Genomic DNA, 19,900 nt, shown 5'->3' on the forward strand with positions numbered 1-19,900 from the left:
GTACGCAAAGTGCACTGTTTGTAACAGGTTAGACTCCACAAACACAAAGTTCAGTGACAAAAGCTGTCCGTGTTACCAAGGCTGCAGTACGAAACATAATTAGATTAAAATAGACCAACTACACTAGCACATAGTAGCACAAAGGGCCTTATTGATGTATTTATACCTAAAATAGACCTGGTACACTAGTAGATAGAAATACAAAGGGTCTTACTGAAGTGTTTACACTCCATTAGACTAAAATAGACCAACTACACTAGCACATAGTAGCACAAAGGGTCTTATTGATGTATTTATACCTAAAATAGACCTGGTACACTAGTAGATAGTAGCACAAAGGTTCTTACTGAAGTGTTTGTACCAAGTATGTTTGTTAAGTCTTTAGAATATTGGAGAACAATGTATATTTGTTGACTCTTTAGAATGTTTCAGAACAAAGTGTGTTTGTTATCTCTTTAGAATATTACAGAACGAAGAATATTTGCCACCTATAGCAATATTATATAACAAGTTATGTTTGTTAATTCATTAGAATATTGTAGAACAAAATATGTTTGTTAATTTCATTAGAATATTACAAAATAAAGTATGTTTGTTAACCCATTAGAATATGTGTGTTTTTCCTAAAGCAAAGCCACAAAGGGCTATCTGCTCAGCCCACCGAGGAGAATCGAGCCCCTGATTTTACCGTTGTAAATCCGGAGATATATTGCTTTACTAGCGGGGGGCCCCATTAGAATATTACAGAACGAAGAATGTTTGTTAACTCTTTAGAATATTGCAGAACGAAGAATGTTGACTCTTTAGAATAATACAGAACAAAGAATGTTTGTTAACTTATTAGAACATTGTTGAACAAAGTATTTTCGTTAACCCATTAGAATATTACAGAACAAAGTGTGTTTGTTAACTCTTTAAAATATTACAGAACAAAGTATGTTTGTTACCTCGTAGAATAGTAGAGAACAAAGTATGTTTCTTAACTCTTTAAAATATTGTAAACAAAATAGGTTTGTTAACTCATTAGAATATTACAGAACAAAGTACGTTTGTTAACTTTTTAGAATATTGTAACAAAATATATGTTTTTAATTCATTAGAATATTACAGAACAACGTATTTTTGCTAACTCATTGTAATATTAGAGAACAAAGTGTGTTTGTTAACTCTTTAGAATATTACAGAACAAAGTATGTTTGTTAACTTTTTAGAACATTGTAACAAAATATGTTTTTAATTCATTAGAATATTACAGAACAACGTATTTTTGCTAACTCATTGTAATATTACAGAACAAAGTGTGTTTGTTAACTCTTTAGAATATTACAGAACAAAGTATGTTTGTTACCTCGTAGAATAGTAGAGAACAAAGTATGTTTCTTAACTCTTTAAAATATTGTAAACAAAATAGGTTTGTTAACTCATTAGAATATTACAGAACAAAGTACGTTTGTTAACTTTTTAGAATATTGTAACAAAATATATGTTTTTAATTCATTGTAATATTACAGAACAACGTATTTTTGCTAACTCATTGTAATATTACAGAACAAAGTATGTTTGTTGACGCTCATTAACAGTTTAATTATTCTTAATATAGACATGAGTTACTTACTAATAAACAGTCCCCACGCTAGTACAGCGGTAAGTCTACGGATTTACAATGCTAAACTCAGGGGTTTGATTCCTCGGGGGGTCTCGCTAGATAGCTCACTGTGGCTTTACTGTAAGAGAACATACAGACATAAGTTAGTCCGTAACAGTTTAATTATTCTTATTATATAGTTGTTTACGAGCTGTATAATTATTATTCTTTATAACTGTATATAGTAGTTTGAGATGTATTTAATTATTTATAATATAGATACGTGTAACAACCAGTTTAATTGTTTTCACATGCAGTTGATACACTTATTTGGAACATTTTAAGGTGTTTCACATAGAAGAAAAACATTTTAACTTTTACTTGGTTTGATAGATATATGGTAAAATTATAATACACTGTAACGTTTAGATTCGTGAATTTTTAAAATATCATGTACACACACACATACACATAAAAGGGACTAATATAGTAGAAGTTACGATTGAAAGGTCAAATGTTGGCCTGAAGGGTTGTCATAAATAATACCACGTAAGCTGTAAATACTTTTTTTTTATCACATTATTTTTTATTTTCTCCATTTGTAACTTAAAATTAGAGGATGTAAAATGACATTTCATATTTTTATATTTTGTTTTTCACAAATATTGTAGTCTATATATTGTTTAAAATATTTTGAAATACGTGAGAAAAATGGTGCAGAATAGCAAGCAACATGTCGCCTAGAGATAAAGAAACAAGAAGAAAAGCCAACATATGCTGACAGAATTTGACACATTTCTTTCATTTTACAGTGTTCAAGAACTTTTGAACACATTATATGACAACAAGAAGTAAAACACCTTTCTTGTTATTTGTTGCACCTACTCTTATGTTTGAAAAGTGCTTATTGCAATAAAATTATTAAGAACTATTTGGACCGGTATAATTAACGTGATTAAAAATACAGTTAATTATATATGTATGTATTTAAGTCATTCTTTATGGGTATTCATAAGGACAAGTTACTATCTGCGGATCAGCGGTAACTTTGAATGTTTATAACAGTAAAACTCGATGTTTGATCCCTATGGTAGGAACAAAATATAGATATTATTATTTAGGTTTTTGCTGATCAGCAAATAAACAAAGTCGATAAATATATTTTTTAGTTTAAGTATGTTAACAGTATCAGATAAAGAGAAGCAAACAACTTATGTCACTAACTGTTTAAAAAAGTTAAAACTAGAAAATTCGTTAAATAAATGACGGTAGCAGATTTGATCGATATAGATTTAATTATACTTATCCCATCTGTTTCCCAGTTCGAAAAGTCAGTGTTTTTCTTGTATTTTTTATCATATGAAATGAAACAATTGTATTTTGTACAATCATTAGTTATTAAACTTGACGAAGAGCTCTGTTTAGCATAGCATGAACTTCAAGAAGTTAACTTGACGAATTACCATATGTAGGAAAGCTGCTAACAATAGTTCCAGGATTATTTGAAAAACAAAAACTAGCAACAAACAAGAAGCTAACCCCACGAATTACCACATGCAGGAAAGCTACTAACAATAGTTCCAGGATTATTTGAAAAACCAAAACTAACAACAAACAAGAAGCTAACCCCACGAATTACCACATGCAGGAAAGCTACTAACAATAGTTCCAGGATTATTTGAAAAACCAAAACTAACAACAAACAAGAAGCTAACCCCACGAATTACTACATGTAGGAAAGCTACTAACAATAGTTCCAGGACTATTTGAGAAATAACAACAAACAAACTTAAATTGTAGTGACATTTAACTCGAAAAATTTACTGTTGTTTTATACGATTTTATTGCAAATACAATGTAACCAATAAATACGATTTTTGCTTCACATACACACAAAAAGAAAATATTAGACGAATTTGACTTAAAAATGCCTCTTTAGTAGACGTTATAAATCATAGCATTCAAAACTATTTAAACAAAAAGTCTTTTCTTCACAACCTAGTTTGAAAATTGCTAAATAGTGCATTTCTTAGGCCTGTCAAGAAACATATGCGAATGTTATCTTTCATATTTTCTTGAACAATGAAGTAAAATAACGTATACGGACATAAACATCGGAGTTGGGTAAGAAGTGTGTTTGGTGACTGGAAATGTGCACCCCACTGTACCTTAATCCATTTGTAAACACGTTAAAACAGATGTTAAAATGTATCATATCAAGACACACACTTCATATACAAACCAACAAAACGACACAATTTTGGTTTCAAAGTGAATTAAATCGTCAGTAAAATATTCTGTATGAACATAGTAATGTCATCAAGCGAAAGCTAAAAAACTATTTTGTAAGAAATTGTGTGTTGAACGTATAAGTAACCTTGTAAATAAAGAGGTACTGGAGTTTGTAGTTTCATTCAGATTGACTTGTGTGATGTAAGTATATATGAATTTTTAAAACACGGGTTTATTTCTGTACAACGTTTCGTCTCTGATGGTAAGACATGATTGCAAACGACACTCAAGATAGAAGTACGTTCAAAGTACAAATACATTCAATCAAATTTAAATTAGTTAATTAGATGCATTTACTATAGTGCAGATCGAAAGAATCCGTTGGCCCACAAATAGCCGTTTTAAAACGTCACATTATTCGTAATTAAATGGCCATATTAGAAACGTTTTTTAAGACTTTAATCTGTTGTGTTTTGAAACAAACCCAATTACATGATGTTTCTCCCGTCTGTTTAGTGGGACAAGAATGTCATGTGAAACTCTCACTACCCCTTTTAATAGATGTAAAAAATACAGAAGCTGATGTCATCGCTCATAAAGGTCACACGTTCGTGTAGAGGCCAGAGGTCAGCAACTAACTATTTGGCTAAGGACACGTTTGACCTACATTGAAAGTGTAAATGGTGATGGATAGATGACCTTCGTGCCAGACTTTAGTTGATGTTGACTGGAAAACAGAAACCGAAGAACAAAATAAAGGTAGGCTTAACAACTTTTAAGGTTTAGTCTGCTAGTGGTACATCGGATTTTTTTCTATTGATATCTTTTTGATAAAGTGTAATGAGAACATGTCTCTACCCTCTAGTCTGTTAGTGGTATACCGGATATCTGTCAATTGACATCCACTTGATAAACTGTAATGAGAACATGTCTTTACTGTCTAATCTTTTAGTAATATATCGTATGTCTGTTTGTTGACATACATTTGATAAATTGTAATGAGAACATGTCTCTACTGTCTAGTTTGTTAGTGATGTATCGTGTGTCTGTTTGTTGACATACACTTGATAAATTGTAATGAGAACATGTCTCTACTGTCTAATTTGTTAGTGATATACCAGATATCTGTCTAGTGACATCCACTTGATAAACTGTAATGAGAACACGATTTCTCTATTTATTCTACTTGATGGTGTATTAACCGTAAGGGGTAAAAGTACAGACGTGTATAACAAAAACTATATTATTCCCAAGGGTTCCAGTTGATTTTACGAGACTTTCAGAAACTCCGAGAAAGTTATGTGGGATGTGAATTTAGAATAATTCATTTCCTTTATTTTGTAAGAAGCCCAGTTAACAATAACTGGTTGAAAATTGTCAATGACTGTCACTCTTACTAAACTAAATTCTCAACTTTTATGGGAACTAATCTCACCTTTTTTTATGGATCGTACAAATGGTTTTCTTTGAATTTCCCGCAAAGATACATGAGGGCTATCCGCACTAGTAACTTTGTGGCTACACGAGGGTTGTCTGAGCTAGCAGTCCCTAACGTAGTAGTGAAAAACTAGGGGGAGAAGCTAGTCATCATCACTCAGCGCTAACTACACTTGTGGTACTCTTTTTACCACGAATATTAGGATCGATCGTCACGTTATGACGCGCCTACAGCTGGAAGGACGATTGTGTTTGGCGGGAAAAGGATTCGAACACGCGAGTCCAGCGTATTCACCACCTGGCAATATCGAGTCAGAACTTAATTTATTCCGAGTAACTTTCTCTACCCAAAAGAATTACACCATTTGCTTTACCTAATTTGACCATAACTATTTTTTTATTTTGATTTAAATGGTCAATGTACTATTTAGTTGAACATAACGTACTTTTATACAATCAGAAATAAGTTCATACCGCCTCCTGTAACAATGCTATCGATGCTTGCGAACGAGAGTATGTTGATTGAACCATGTGTCGATTATAGCAACGTACAAATAGCATATGAAGCATAAAACAGGTAATACATATATATATGTAGAAAGGGAGCTGTTGGTGTGAAGATCATTGACATTCTATACAGTTCCAATAACATGAGTTTGGCGATCAAGACGCTTAAACGAATAAAGGCTGCAGGAAATCTCTGCATACGAATGGAAGATTGTTGAAATATTTTAACTTTTTTGCGATTTCCACCTGAAGATTGCAATAAAAGCTTATGTTTGTTTTTTGAATTTCGCGCAAAGCTACACGAGGGCTATCTGCGCTAGCCGTCCCTAATTTAGCAGTGTAAGACTAGAGGGAAGGCAGCTAGTCATTACCACCCACCGCCAACTCTTGGGCTACTCTTTTACCAACGAATAGTGGGATTAACCGAAAATTATAACGCCCCCACGACTGAAAGAATGAGCATGTTTGGTGCGACAAGGATTCGAACCCACGACCCACAGATTACTAGTCGAACGCCTTAACTCACCTGCCCAAGAAAAGCTTATGATAATATCTGTGTATTTTGTCGTGTTCCATGTTTTTGGTTTCAAGGAAGACAGTAAGGAAGTAAACCACTATAAAACAGAAAGAGAGGACCTGCCTGGTACATATAGGTCAAGTGACTTGTGCTAGTAACCTATTGGCGTGAAGACTGACACGTGCCATAAGAAGAAATATAGGAGGTAACAGAATTATCAAGATAACTTGTTTATAAAGGACAGCAACAATCTGAGTCGAACGAGCGCCCATCTTTAATATATTAATTTTTTTTTTTACTGAAAATAATTTATGATAACAGTGATGGATAAAGAAGATAGAATATAGTGCCTGGAAATCTTGCATCAGTAGCGTTTATATGATTTATTTTGTATGTGGGCAATGCAAAGGACTGGCTTGTGGGAATGAAAACATAACACTTTGATTTCATTGGGAGTAAAACAAAACTCATGAAACATTAAATCCTGTTATCTCAAAGGAAAAAAGATGAATATTTGTAATGAAGCCCCGTGAACCTTAGTGCTGATAAACTCAATGGTTTGATGAATATTTGTGTAGAAGTTCCCATGAATCTTAGTGTTGATAAACTCAATGGTTTGATGAATATTTGTGTAGAAGTTCCCATGAATCTTAGTGTTGATAAAGACATTGGTTTGATGAATACTTATAAAGAAGCCTGCATGAACCTTAATGTTGGTAAAGACAATGGTTTGATGAATACTTATAAAGAAGCTTGCATGAGTCTTAGTGCTGATAAAGACAATGGTTTGATGAATATTTGTAAGAAAAAAGCACCCACGAACCTTAATGTTGGTAAAGACGATGGTTTTAAATGGACAATAACCTCATTAACTTGTTATATACCGTTCAGTCTGAAAATTACTTTGGGCTAAGCCTGATATTCCTATCCTGCTACTTGTCCTCCTTAGTCACTGGCTTATGTTATTTATTTAAGTTCTGGGCCTGGCATGGCCAGGTGGTTAGGGCGCTTGATTCATAATCTCCGCGACACCCATAATGCTCGCCAATTTCAGACATGGGAGCGTTATTATGTGACAGTCAATTCCGCTATTTATTGGCAAAAGTTGGTGGTGGGTTGTGCTACATTCCCTTTAGTCTTACGCTACTGATTTAGGGACGACTAGCGCAGATAGTCCTCGTGTAGCTTTGCGCAAAATTAAAAGACCCAACAAACCTAAGTTCTGCAATACGTTGAGGTAGCTACTTACTTGAAGTAGTTCCTGAAGGTTTTACAGTCAGAGAAGGTATAGTTGTTAACGAAGTAAGTTCTTCTGTTCCATGCGTAGTGGTTCATGGTGATCGAGGTTTGATCAGTTTTTTTTTTTTTACTTCTTTCACGTTGTTACAATTTATCTATAATAGTTTTTCGATGGTGTCTCAAATCGGCCCCGCATGGCCAAGCGTGTTAAGGCGTGCGACTCGTGGGGGCGTTATAATGTGACGATCAATCCCGTCGGTAAAAGAGTAGCGCAAGAGTTTGCGGTGGGTGATGATAACTAGCTGCCTTCCCTCTAATCTTACACTGTTAAAGTAAGGACGGCTAGCGCAGAAAGTCCTCGAGTAGCTTTGTGCAAAATTCAAAAAACAAAACACACAAACAAACAAATTTTCTGAAATTAAAATAAGTTTTGTTCGTTATTCTTTAAATATTATGCCTTTCTTTTCACTTTTCTCTTAAGTTCCTGACTTCATCTTAATGCTATTTTAATATTATCTTTCTCTCTCTTTTGTGTTGGTCTCCTTTCCACTGTTGTATAATTTACAGCAAATTTCCAATCTTTTTTTGAGTACATTTCACCATTATTAGCATCTAGTCTTGTTTCTTTTATTTTTTATCCAAACAACCCACTTCTAACACCAGTGTTGTAAAAATTTCTATTGTTGGGTTAATAAAGATAATGCGACGTTATCCATTGTATTGATATTAGTGAAGAAATATATATCTTGTACTGATACACATGTATGTTTTCTTATAGCAAAGCTACATTGGGCTATCTGCTAAGTCCACCGAGGGGAATCGAGTCCCTGATTTTTGGGTTGTACTGATATTAATATATACATACATCTTTTGTTTTATATATGGATACCGGTTGGAGACGTGTACTTGATGTTCTGGTATTCTGCTTCAGTTGTATGTTAGTAACAGGTTATTAATGTTTTCTATTTCATTTTATTTTATTAGGTGCTGGAACATCACATAAAGAAATGAGTATCTTGTTTTTATTTTCGTCACTTCTTCTTCTTCATCCTTTTTCTTGTCAAGATGAAGGAAACAAAGATCGTGGAGTTCTTATAGAAGAAAATACTTTTCCTAGTGGTTTACTAACCAAAGATAGTTTTATTAGAAAGGACAACGGAACAAGTGAAGGTTATTACTTGCATCCGGTTCCCGTTAGGCGGCGCCAAAGAAAACGTCTTCGTGTTCAAAAAGCTTCTGACGAAATTATTTCTCCTGACCTTCTGAAACCAGGACAAGTCAAACCGTCACAAGAGACTTCAACGAGCCAAGGTTCTCAGAACCCCCAACAGTACATAGACGTGACTCCACGAGGAAATCACAGACAAGTATACAGAAATAACAATAACGTGTCACGGCAACACACTGAAAAGTCTAGACATCACAGACAACATTTGGAAAGTGAAGGATATGATGGAAGATATTTTTACAGTAATTGTTTTTATGTCTTTCATCAGTAAAGTTATTACAAGAATAAAATATAACATCATATTAAAATGGTGTTACAATAACACCTACAACATATTATTAAAGTAATAATACAATAATAACTGTAACACTGTATTAGAGTGATGGTACAACAACACCTACAACATTTTGTTAAAGTGAAGGTACAATAACAACTACAACACTGTATTAAAGTGATGATACAATAACATTTACAACAGTGTATTAAAGTGATGATACAATAACATCTACATCACTATATTAGAGTGATGACACAATAACACATGCAAATAAAGTGTCCAACTAACGAACCAATTCATTGTATTTATTATAAGTAAGAATAATATATATCAGATAAGTATGGTTGATTTATGGGTCCACTTTTAATTCTAATATGTGTATTAGTTTTCTTTGAATAAAAATAAATATTAACCTTTGTATCCATAACACGTTTTTGTTTAAATGAAAAATTGTAGCGTTGTGTTCAATAAAGGCCTTACTTATGGGGATTAGAGTTAAGAAATAAGCATGGGGAATAGTGCATTGTTTAATGTCAGTCTTTTCGTAGTTTCTTTAGACTGTGGTGCAACTGCCATGACCATCACTGCCCGTAGTCCAGATCCCTTTCGTGGAAGAATTTTCATCAAGGACCATGGTCAAAAACCTGAATGCCAGATGACCGGAGGAGATGAGTTTGCGGGTTCACTGACCATTTCATACAACAATCCAAACTGTGGCATAGTTGATTTGGTAAGTTATACATTTTACCATTGAAACTTTGTAGAGTGGATGACAACTGCCTGTTGTAAAGACAGAAGTGTAGAGGACGACGTTTTGAAAGTCTTCTGCCTTTCTTCTTCAGGTCAGTGTGTGTGTGTGTAGGTGTTGTCGGTCTTTTATACACCTTAAGTCGTCCTCTACACTTGTGTCTCCACAACAGGCAGTTGTCATCCACTTTACAAAGTTTTATCATGAATACTCTGCCTAAACAATCTATCAAAGGATTTTATTGTTATAATAATTATGCATGCTTTACCAGATCGATGACCACACAGTAAAGCTACAATAAGATGGGAAGGGAGACTTTGGAGACTTTGATAATTCAGATTTACTTTTTAGTTTTAGTTTTGTTACGTATGTATATTATTTTACAATAATGCTGACAGTGCTTTGTTGTTGTAATTATCAATTCCTCCTTTTTATAAACTTAATCGTAAACAATGCTCTTTTATAAATCTTAAAATATCAAAGTACACTTCATAAATTCCTTTTTCTATTTTATGTTTCGAAAACATAGAATTCACTCGAGATAAGCCCATTTTTCCAAAAATACCTTTAATCTAGGCCTTGAATAATTGAAATTTCAGGCTTAGTTCCACCATTCATAGTCATACGTTGACATTGATTATTGTATTCATTCTATACACCAAAGTCCTCGCTAAGTCTTTAGTTTACCATGAAATAAGAAGACAAATATTTGAAAATGTGACGAATTTGATTAGTAATTGAGCTTTAAACTTTTTAAATTAAAATACATAGTATTTTTTATTTGTGGTACACAACTATTACCATTTTTACTGGTTTCCCAGGGTAACGGTACTTTGATGACAAAGGTTGTTATCCAACGTCACTCACAGATTATGATGAAGGACGACGTATCTTACAAGTTGTTATGTTCTTTTGATACCAAAGATACTATCGTAACCAACAGCATAGCTGTAGAGTAAGTTGCTTTCACCATCTAGCGAACATTTTTTATTGTATTATATTTAATATATGTTATTATGAAAGGATGAAAGCCCAGTTTGTCAGAACGACGAAGTAGATAAAAATTTATTTAGGAAGCGTCTACAGTAGAAAAGGACAACGCTGGTTAGCCCTAAAATCTTATTTAATTAATAGAAGTTATTATTTAAATGTTGAAACTTTTAAAGTATACTATAATATAATCACAGTTTTGTTTAGATTGTAAACATGGGTGGATAATTTAAAATAGTACCTGATATAAAACTCGATTCAGTATTTTTAACGATCTTTAATTAATTAATTAATAAGATAGTATAAGTTTTATTAATTCTTTTATTCAGTCTTACTGTCAGGCCCGGCATGGCCAAGCGCGTAAGGCGTGCGACTCGAAATCTGAGGGTCGCGGGTTCGCATCCCCGTCGCGCCAAACATGCTCGCCCTTTCAGCCGTGGGGGCGTTATAAAGTTACGGTTAATCCCACTTTTCGTTGGTAAAAGAGTAGCCCAAGAGTTGGCGGTGGGTGGTGATGACTAGCTGCCTTCCCTCTAGTCTTTCACTGCTAAATTAGGGACGGCTAGCACAGATAGCCCTCGAGTAGCTTTGTGCGAAATTCCAAAAACAAACAGTCTTACTGTCATTGAAAAAATTACCTTAAGTATTTTCACTGGTTATTTCATAGTTTTTATTTAGTTATTGTATTCAATACCACATTTTTTAAATCATTTAAAAACCTGACCCATGCCATTTAGCAGAAATAAATACAATGTAGTTATGGTGATACTAATATCATTATATTGTATGATTTTATCATTACACCGCCCTGCATAGTTTTTGCTGACTTGAAAGTAACAACTGTTTATGTTGGAAAGAAGTATATTGAATCCGAAAATAACTTTAGTTTTTTTAGTGTCAGGCCAGGTTTTCCCACAAAACTCTGAAAATGAAATTATAAATTTCATTTATTTTTTATCATTAATTATTCTATATTCATACTTTCAATATATTAATTATACTTGCAGTAATAAATAGTTTGTGTTGTTTTTTTAGATTGAATTTTGAAATTCAATTGCAATAAGTATAGTGGTATAATGGATCGTAGAAAATGCAGGTGTAGTCCAAATATATTCTGTTGTATCTGTGGCAGTTTTGCAACTGAAAAGCAAAAACTAAAATTAATGACTTTGTGAAAAGCGCCTACTTTCTATATATTATAATCGGTTTGTAGCAGAGGTAATCAGTTATTTTGCATTTAGATACGATGAAAATTTACTATACTAGTGATTTTTTAAGTGTAATATGTGAAATATTTAGACATGATAGAGAAAAAAGGAGGCCATTTACGAATTCAGGGCCATCGAATTAACTATAACCAGGTCTTAAAACTAAATCAGCAGGAAAAAGTTTCCAGATGTAGGTTAGTGTTATAGAACATTTTAAACTTTAGCCAGACATATTCAGATATTAGTTTTCTAAATTTCTCTGTGTTGGTGTTATGCATGTAGTTGCGATATCTATAGTTATAAAAGCTGGATGTGGCTGTTTGTCTGTCACACAAAAAATTCAAACTTCTGATCATCAAGAAACTTCTAGAGGTTCTTGGGTATACCCTTACAAGAAATTTCTTAGGGGTTCGTGTGCTTCACAAGAGTTCCAAGGTCCCCATCTTTAGTCATTTTTACAGTTGCGACATCCATTTTAAATGAAGCTTCTAAATAATACAATAAGTTTTAGTTTAAATTTCTTTTCTTTTAAGACAAGAGTTAAAGAGTAACGAGAAGAGATTGTTGTTTTGTTTGTTGTTAAGCAACACAATATATTATCTATACTGTATCCACCAAGACAATATATTATCTATACTGTGTCCACCAAGACAATATATTATCTATACTGTGTCCACCAATACAATATATTATCTATACTGTGTCCACCAACACAATATATTATCTGTACTGTGTCAACCAACACGATATATTATCTATACTGTGTCCACCAACACGATATATTATCTATACTGTGCCCACCAACACCATATATTATTTGTACTGTGTCCACCAATACAATAGATTATCTATACTGTGTCCACCAACACAATATATTATCTATACTCTGTTCACCACGAATACTGAAACCCAGTTTTTAGCTTAATAAGCCTACAGACTTACTGTTGCAGGTTTATAATAATAATAATAATTGCTTTCTAGTGGGTAAACTCTAACAGACCAAAGTTTATCTTGTAAATTAATATGAGACACGAAATCATAACATCAACCATATACGATTAACATATTTCGTATTTCGAAATAATAACTTAAACATACGCTTTACCTAAACATATTAAAAGTATGATGAATCTTCTTCATAAACAATATTTGCAGTTTACTTTCCATCTACCAATAAAAATTTTGAGGTGATCCCGTCCTTGAACATCCTACATCTCATTGACCATGATAAAAACATGGCTGTTTGAGAAACAACCCAATAAGTTTCATACTTTGACCTTCAATAAATTTGGAATGTTCAACATTGTATAAAGTGTCAACCTGCGATGATATGCTTCCTCACAGATAGTTTCGAACTAGAATTATTTCAAGCTTCCACTCTATATGAAGGACACGAATTTTTATGTTTTGCCGGCTGCCTAGTTTTTGATTTACTAATTCAAATATTATGTATTTTCTGTTTCAAAATCTATTCTTCCCCTTTGATTGCTGGTCAGTTGGTTGGTAATGTTCTCATTAAATATCATTCTAAGATTAAACTTATATTTTATCCATGTTCTAAAGATGGATTTTATATTATTTTCTATGTTAATTAGAGGAGAAGTTTATACTTCTTGGATTGCAGAGACCGCCCCAACTCCTGGCGTCCGATTACGAATAATAGACATGAAGGGTAATGATGTGACGTCAGCAAAAATAGGGGACGAGCTATTTCTGTTGGTAGAAATTCTAGATGAAAGTAGGAAACTTTTTAAAAATTAAATTAAGTGTTAATAAATGAAAACTATTACTTAATATTTGTTGTGTTTCCTATGTGAAAATGTTACCTATAATGTGTTGTATGAGTGTGAAAATGTTACGCATGATGTGTTGTATGAGTGTGAAAATGTTACCCATGATGTGTTGTATGAGTGTGAAAATGTTACCTATAATGTGTTGTATGACTGTGAAAATGCGTCGGAGTGGCAGTACATTATAATATTGATTAAAGTCAAATGTTTCAATAAATCAAGTACAAATAAAAGAATTTAATTTATTACGATTATGGTCTCACCAATCTGGTCAAATATTTGTGAAACGTACAGTTGTCGTTACTTCGTGTAATTACAGAGTTTCACCGGGTACCGACCGTTTAAAATGTTAACTATATATACGAGGTCTGTTCAAAAAATACGCGGACTGTTTAAATTGCGCGGCTCCAGTTGATTCCAGGGGAATCCGCTTGGTTCGCACAGATCAGCTGATTACGACGCCATTTCCCGATTGCAGATATTTTCATTTGTGTATTAGCTACGCGGTTTTAAGTGAAGTGCGATTTTTTCGTTTGACGGATTTCAGAATGAATGACCTGAAGGAGCAACGACTTGCTGTGAAATTTTGTGTTAAACTTGGAAAATCTGCGACTGAAACTTTTGCTATGCTTAACACGGCTTAGGGTGATGTTGCTATGAAGCGTACGGCATGTTTCAAGTGGCATGAACGTTTTAAGGATGGTCGACAGTCCATTGAAGATGATAAGCGTCCTGGACGTCCTTCCACGTCAACTGACGACCCACACGTCGACAAAATCAACACCCTGGTGCGGGCAAATCGACGTCTGACTGTCAGGGAGCTTGCTGAAGAGTGTGGGATATCAGTTGGATCTTGTTACGAGATTTTGACCGAAAAATTGAAGATGCGCCGCGTTGCTGCGAAATTTGTGCCTCAGAACTCGTGAGTTTTTGGCCAAACACTCGATCACTGTTCTTCCCTACCCCCCCTACTCACCTGACCTTGCTCCTTAGGATTTTTTCTTGTTCCCCAAACTCAAAAGACCCTTGAAAGGAAGAAGATTTGAGACGATTCCCGAGATTAAGGCAAATGCGACGAAGGAGCTGGAGGACATTACAAAAGAAGCGTACCAGGACTGTTTCAACAAGTGGAAACACCGTTGGGATAAGTGTGTGCGTTGGGGAGGAGAGTACTTTGAAGGGGTCCCAGACCTGTAACTTCTAAATAAAGTACATTTTGTTTTATGATGTCAGTCCGCGTATTTTCTGAACAGCCCTCGTATCATATAAAAAAGGTAGACCAAACTCACTACTTGCATTTATTCTATATATTTTTAAATTAAATGTTATCCTTAACATTAGTCCTTAAATAAGGACACTCAAGGACGCGTGCATTTAGACCGTGTCTTTAAAAATTAAAAAATGACATATTTTAATGCGTTTTGCTCATTTACTGACACGCAATAACTTGAACTTACAACAGGGCTCTTCGGTATTTTCGTGACTGACCTGGTGGCCATAAGTGGAACTAACTCCAACTCGATCACATTGCTGGACCATGATGGGTATGTTTTTATTACTGGAAGCAAAATATAATTTTGATGACAAGACTGTGACGAACAACACGTACACAGAGGTGGCGAAAAATAACACTTATTAAAGGTTGCGGTGTGGTACATCCATCCTTCAGCAAGTTCATAGGTTAAAGGCGAAACTTTCAGTAAATACCAATAGCAATACGAGTTTGTTTTAACGCAAAGCTAAATAATGGGTTATCCATGTTTCGTCGAACTCCGGAATTTAAAGTTATAAATCAGTAAACTAATCACTGATCGAACGTTAGAAAACAACGTGAGAATTAGACTGAGTGTGTGTTGCGTTTTCTTATAGCAAAGCCACATCGGGCTATCTGCCGAGTCCACCGCATTAGAGTGAGATATTTGTACTATCGTACTCATTTCTAAGAATGCTAAAATAAAACAACAACAACAACAACACAAGTACGAAGTGTAAAACGAGCTTAAATCAAAGTTATAGAAGATAATCATATCAAAACATGATTTAAAAAAACAGAATAAGAAAAGGAAATGAAACGCAGTAAATAGTTCAGTTGTTGCAATAGACACTTCCTCAAGGTATCCTAGTAATGTTGATATCACAACAACAAAATGAAACCGTGATGTTCGTGCTGTCGTCTCACGGTATATAAAAGTACCATGGTCCAAGAAATTGTGGTAAACTCATGAATTATATGTAATCCTGTATCTGTTATTTTCTTGAACAATACTAACAAGTTTATAATTATTTAAAGTCTAAAGAATAATAACAATGTAATCTAACAGACAAATGACCGGTAAGGTAACTTGTGTGCAAAATTAGAAACGGGATTTGAAGATAAATATGGTATTTCATTAACAACGAGATGTGTTTATATGTCTCAGGACGGCTGGTATGGGTATTAACACTTTTACTAATATAACAGAGAACAATGTTTCGACCTTCTTAGGTCATTTTCAGGTTAACATATTTACTCTTGGTGTCTATATAACGTTAAGCCTAAATTACAATGTAAAACTAACCTTGCAGTTCAGAATATAGTAACATATTAGTAACAACGATCTTTCATTTAATAATCTTAATTTGTAAATTTTCACTTATTTTTTCTCTCACCCCTTTTATTTCATATATTCAAATACAAATCACTTGTAAACTGATTTTACCCCTGAAGAACAGCTCACCTCCAGCTAAATGTTGACTTTGTTTCTTCTAGCTGTGCCACTGAACCTTCTGTGTTTCCTCTGATTAAGCGGACTCCCGAGTCCAAGGATTTGAAGGGAAAATTTGGCGCTTTTCGCTTTGCTGATGATTCCATCGTGAAGTTCCAAGTAACCGTCAAGTTTTGTCTCGAGGAATGTAAACCTGTGAGTTCTACTGAGATTTGTTATATTTGTATATGACACAAGTGGATTTAAAACTAAATAACCACTTTTCGAGAACAGGGAAGGTTTTGAGTTATATTTTTTATAACAAGACGGTGTTCTTTTTCTCAGAAATATATTTTTTTTTTTCCAGAAATGAGCATCTTTTGTCACAACAGGATGAATGTAGCAACTGTTGTAACACTCTCAATTGGTTATGATATGGGTTTTGTTATCGAATGTAAACTGATAGGTTAATGTTACGTATTTAGGTGATCCAGTAGACACTCGTTTTGAAACTAAAACTGTCAGTAACTCATGAATGTGGTTGAAAGTATTTTTTAGCACATCACTGATAGAAAAATTATCTTTAGGTTGAGAAAACGTCATAATTTAGTAAATTAATTTTATAGCTAAGAAAGCACTAATGAGACATATTAAATTTGAATCTGTTTAGAAATCAAAGGATAGCATACTTATGAACATACAAACAAAAATACTCTAGAATTCCAACTGCCCACTTTAGGTCAAGTGCGTGGATAATGGGAAGTTAGGCTATGGACGGAAGAAGCGTGAACTGACCGACACGACGACTGATGGTCATTTGCCTGAAGAAATTCCATTACAGCTAGCTATCGTCGTAGACAGCCACGAATCACACCTTCCCGATGAATCTCCTGATGACGTAGATGTTCACGGTGGGTATCGATATCAACTTGCATTTTAAGTTAAGTTTATATTTTCTCTCTGTTGGAATCGATGATTATTTATTTAAATCACAATTGAAAGTAGTTGAAATTAAAGTTTATTTTTTCAGGTCTCCGAGAGACAGATGTTTGTTTTACTCGTGTCCATCTGATTCTGTGTGCTATAACGACAGTGGCTTTACAGTTATTCACAATCATAATCTGTCTAATATGTGTCAGGAATTTGCGAAGGCGCCACCTCTTGAACTGTAAAGCATCGCAAGAGTCCCTTTCAACATGTGCTAATTCGAATGTGACATTAGTTCACAAATTACCATGCAATCGGAAGTCAACAAGCTAGGCAGACTGCACTAGTTTCATCATTTCTATATATATTATTAAATTTAAAGTACTTGAACTTTTGCGTGCTTCATTTTTGTATTTTAATGTGATTGGTTGTAAGTTAGGCACAGCATGTAAAACTCACAAGTTACACTTGTATGAATAAATTACCTTCACTGGTCTTACCTTCACCAAATAATCAAACAGAATCCACCCATTGACAAAACTATATTATTATATATGCAGGAGTGGAAACGGGAAGTGTTAAAAATATTTGAAAAACTGGGAATCCAATAAAAACACTGGTACGTACATACTTTAGTGACTGTATTTATTTATTTATATAAAAGAAGTCGCCATAAAATACACAAGTAAAAGACCACAACATTTTATTCCTCTTACAAAATAATCATTACTAACTTTACCAACTGATTACATATCACTGAATTAAAGAGACAGCAGCTAAAATAAGGAATGAATATCTTCCTTAAAACATAAACCTTAGATACAACAGGCACAATAAATCACACTATATGTTAATGTTTATTTACAATGATTCTTTTCAACAACATGTAATAGTTAAAAAAAATAGTAATAACTATGAAATTTGACAAAAACCACAACAAATTCCATAGAGCTTAAATCAACAACCATGTACAACTTCTTGATCGTAGCGACGAGCTACACAAACGTTCTTTGTAATTACCTTAGTAATTTTCTCACGGAACTAAAAACGTTAAACATTCAATAGACTGCTAATAACTGTTAAACATCCGAGGTTTATACTTAAAACAACGAAATATTGGTTGTACACATAAAAGTTATTTTATGAGTTACGCATAAAAAAAACCAACAAAAATAAAAATGAGAGATACAAATCTTGAATTTATGTTTAAAATCGAAACTTAAGAAACAAGTGTTTTAAGGTCAGTTTTGTTTAAAAAGACTCATACATGTACTAATAAATTTTACTGTGAAATTTGTAATGTTGATAAAACTGTCTAATTAATTTAAACTTATATTCAGCTGTCAAACTGAAGACCATGTTGACTGTTCTCTGGATGCTATCTCAGTAAAATATCTTTGAAAAAAATACTTAAAATGGGTAAAAAGAGAAAGAAATCCTGGGCAATACAAACTGTAAAACTAGTGTAAACATCAGACAGCTGTTTGTACACTTCCAAGAACATATAAAAACTCCGTTTCATTCCTGGTATTCTGTGAGATCCAATGTTAAGACACGACTGATCGTACATTCACCAGGCTGTGTGAAGATGAAATAAATTAGTTATTACTATTAAAAAGAAAGATTGTCACAACAGGTCATGGGTTAAAACTTTACTGAACTATTTTATGAATGTGTTAGTAAGTTTGGTATGAGACTGTACATTATAATTTAAAAGTAAATATTAAAATATATCTAAATGCCAATTTTTGCAAGTCATGTGCAATGTTTAATACACCAATGGATCAACTTACATTTCTGTGGTATTAAAATACTAAGTCTATAGTTTCTTACAAATTAGGAACTAAAATTACTGATATTAACAAGCAAGGATATAAAATAAGAACCTCATATCTTTTCTATCTGCTGAGATATGGCTTATGTACTGAATCAAACACAGTGGCCACACCCACCTCTGTCCATTTTAGGAAATATTTTCTTGTATATCTGTCTATGATTTGTGAATAAGTAACTAAAAGTTCAAAACGTTCCTTTAGTGACTTTCTCATCCATTTTCAAGTATTATGATGTCAACGTATTCTTTCAATACAGGACTTCAAGTTGGTAAGTTGTGTCTTTAGTTTGCTTGAAATTTCATTCATTTTTTTAAAACCCCAATACAACTTAGTTACTAAGATTAGTAAATTAGTGGAATTCTATGGTATTGATACAGTAATTTCTGGATATTTTAAATCTGTATATAGAACCTAAAAAAAACTGGAATTTTATAAGACTTAGCAACCAATGACAAGCAGCAAACGAGTACATAGTTTGTAACTAGAAGATAAAATTATTTGCTTCATTTCTTCACTTACTGTTTGATCTTTTAAGAAGTTATTTCTAAATAGTAATAATATATAAACATATATAATGTATAATAATTGAAATGTCACTGTATTTTAAACTAAAACACAGCCAAGACATGTAAACAAACACTAAAGGCCAGTTTTACATTCTTGGATCTGGTGACATGAGTGCATCTTTGCCACACC

General features: G+C 33.4%; 2 protein-coding genes across 2 annotated transcripts in view; one reads left to right on the plus strand and one right to left on the minus strand.

Annotated features, from left to right (window-relative positions):
- The first annotated feature begins 4,534 nt into the window (after window positions 1-4,534).
- On the plus strand, window positions 4,535-18,022 carry LOC143240691 (uncharacterized). Its single transcript, XM_076483548.1, has 9 exons — window positions 4,535-4,576; window positions 8,502-8,987; window positions 9,571-9,752; window positions 10,592-10,725; window positions 13,564-13,706; window positions 15,221-15,302; window positions 16,508-16,658; window positions 17,182-17,353; window positions 17,473-18,022. Exons 2-9 carry the CDS (start codon window positions 8,525-8,527, stop codon window positions 17,700-17,702), a joined length of 1,557 nt encoding a protein of 518 aa, XP_076339663.1. The 5' UTR covers window positions 4,535-4,576; window positions 8,502-8,524; the 3' UTR covers window positions 17,703-18,022.
- LOC143240690 (structural maintenance of chromosomes protein 1A-like) overlaps window positions 17,998-19,900 on the minus strand; it is a 30,233-nt gene continuing 28,330 nt past the window's right edge. Inside the window, exon 27 of the mRNA XM_076483547.1 lies at window positions 17,998-18,947. Within this exon, the coding sequence (XP_076339662.1) occupies window positions 18,888-18,947 (60 nt within the window). The 3' untranslated portion in view covers window positions 17,998-18,887. The remainder of the gene's footprint in view (window positions 18,948-19,900) is intronic.

The sequence above is a fragment of the Tachypleus tridentatus genome, chromosome 13, assembly GCF_004210375.1.
Source record: "Tachypleus tridentatus isolate NWPU-2018 chromosome 13, ASM421037v1, whole genome shotgun sequence".
Lineage (NCBI taxonomy): Eukaryota > Metazoa > Arthropoda > Merostomata > Xiphosura > Limulidae > Tachypleus > Tachypleus tridentatus.

Excerpts from the sequence above, each read along its gene's own strand:
- LOC143240691 (XM_076483548.1), top strand. The coding sequence starts at position 8,525 with ATGAGTATCTTGTTTTTATTTTCGTCACTTCTTCTTCTTCATCCTTTT. Across the intron at positions 15,303-16,507 it reads ACATTGCTGGACCATGATGG|CTGTGCCACTGAACCTTCTG; the intron begins GTATGTTTTTAT and ends TGTTTCTTCTAG. Across the intron at positions 17,354-17,472 it reads TGATGACGTAGATGTTCACG|GTCTCCGAGAGACAGATGTT; the intron begins GTGGGTATCGAT and ends TTATTTTTTCAG.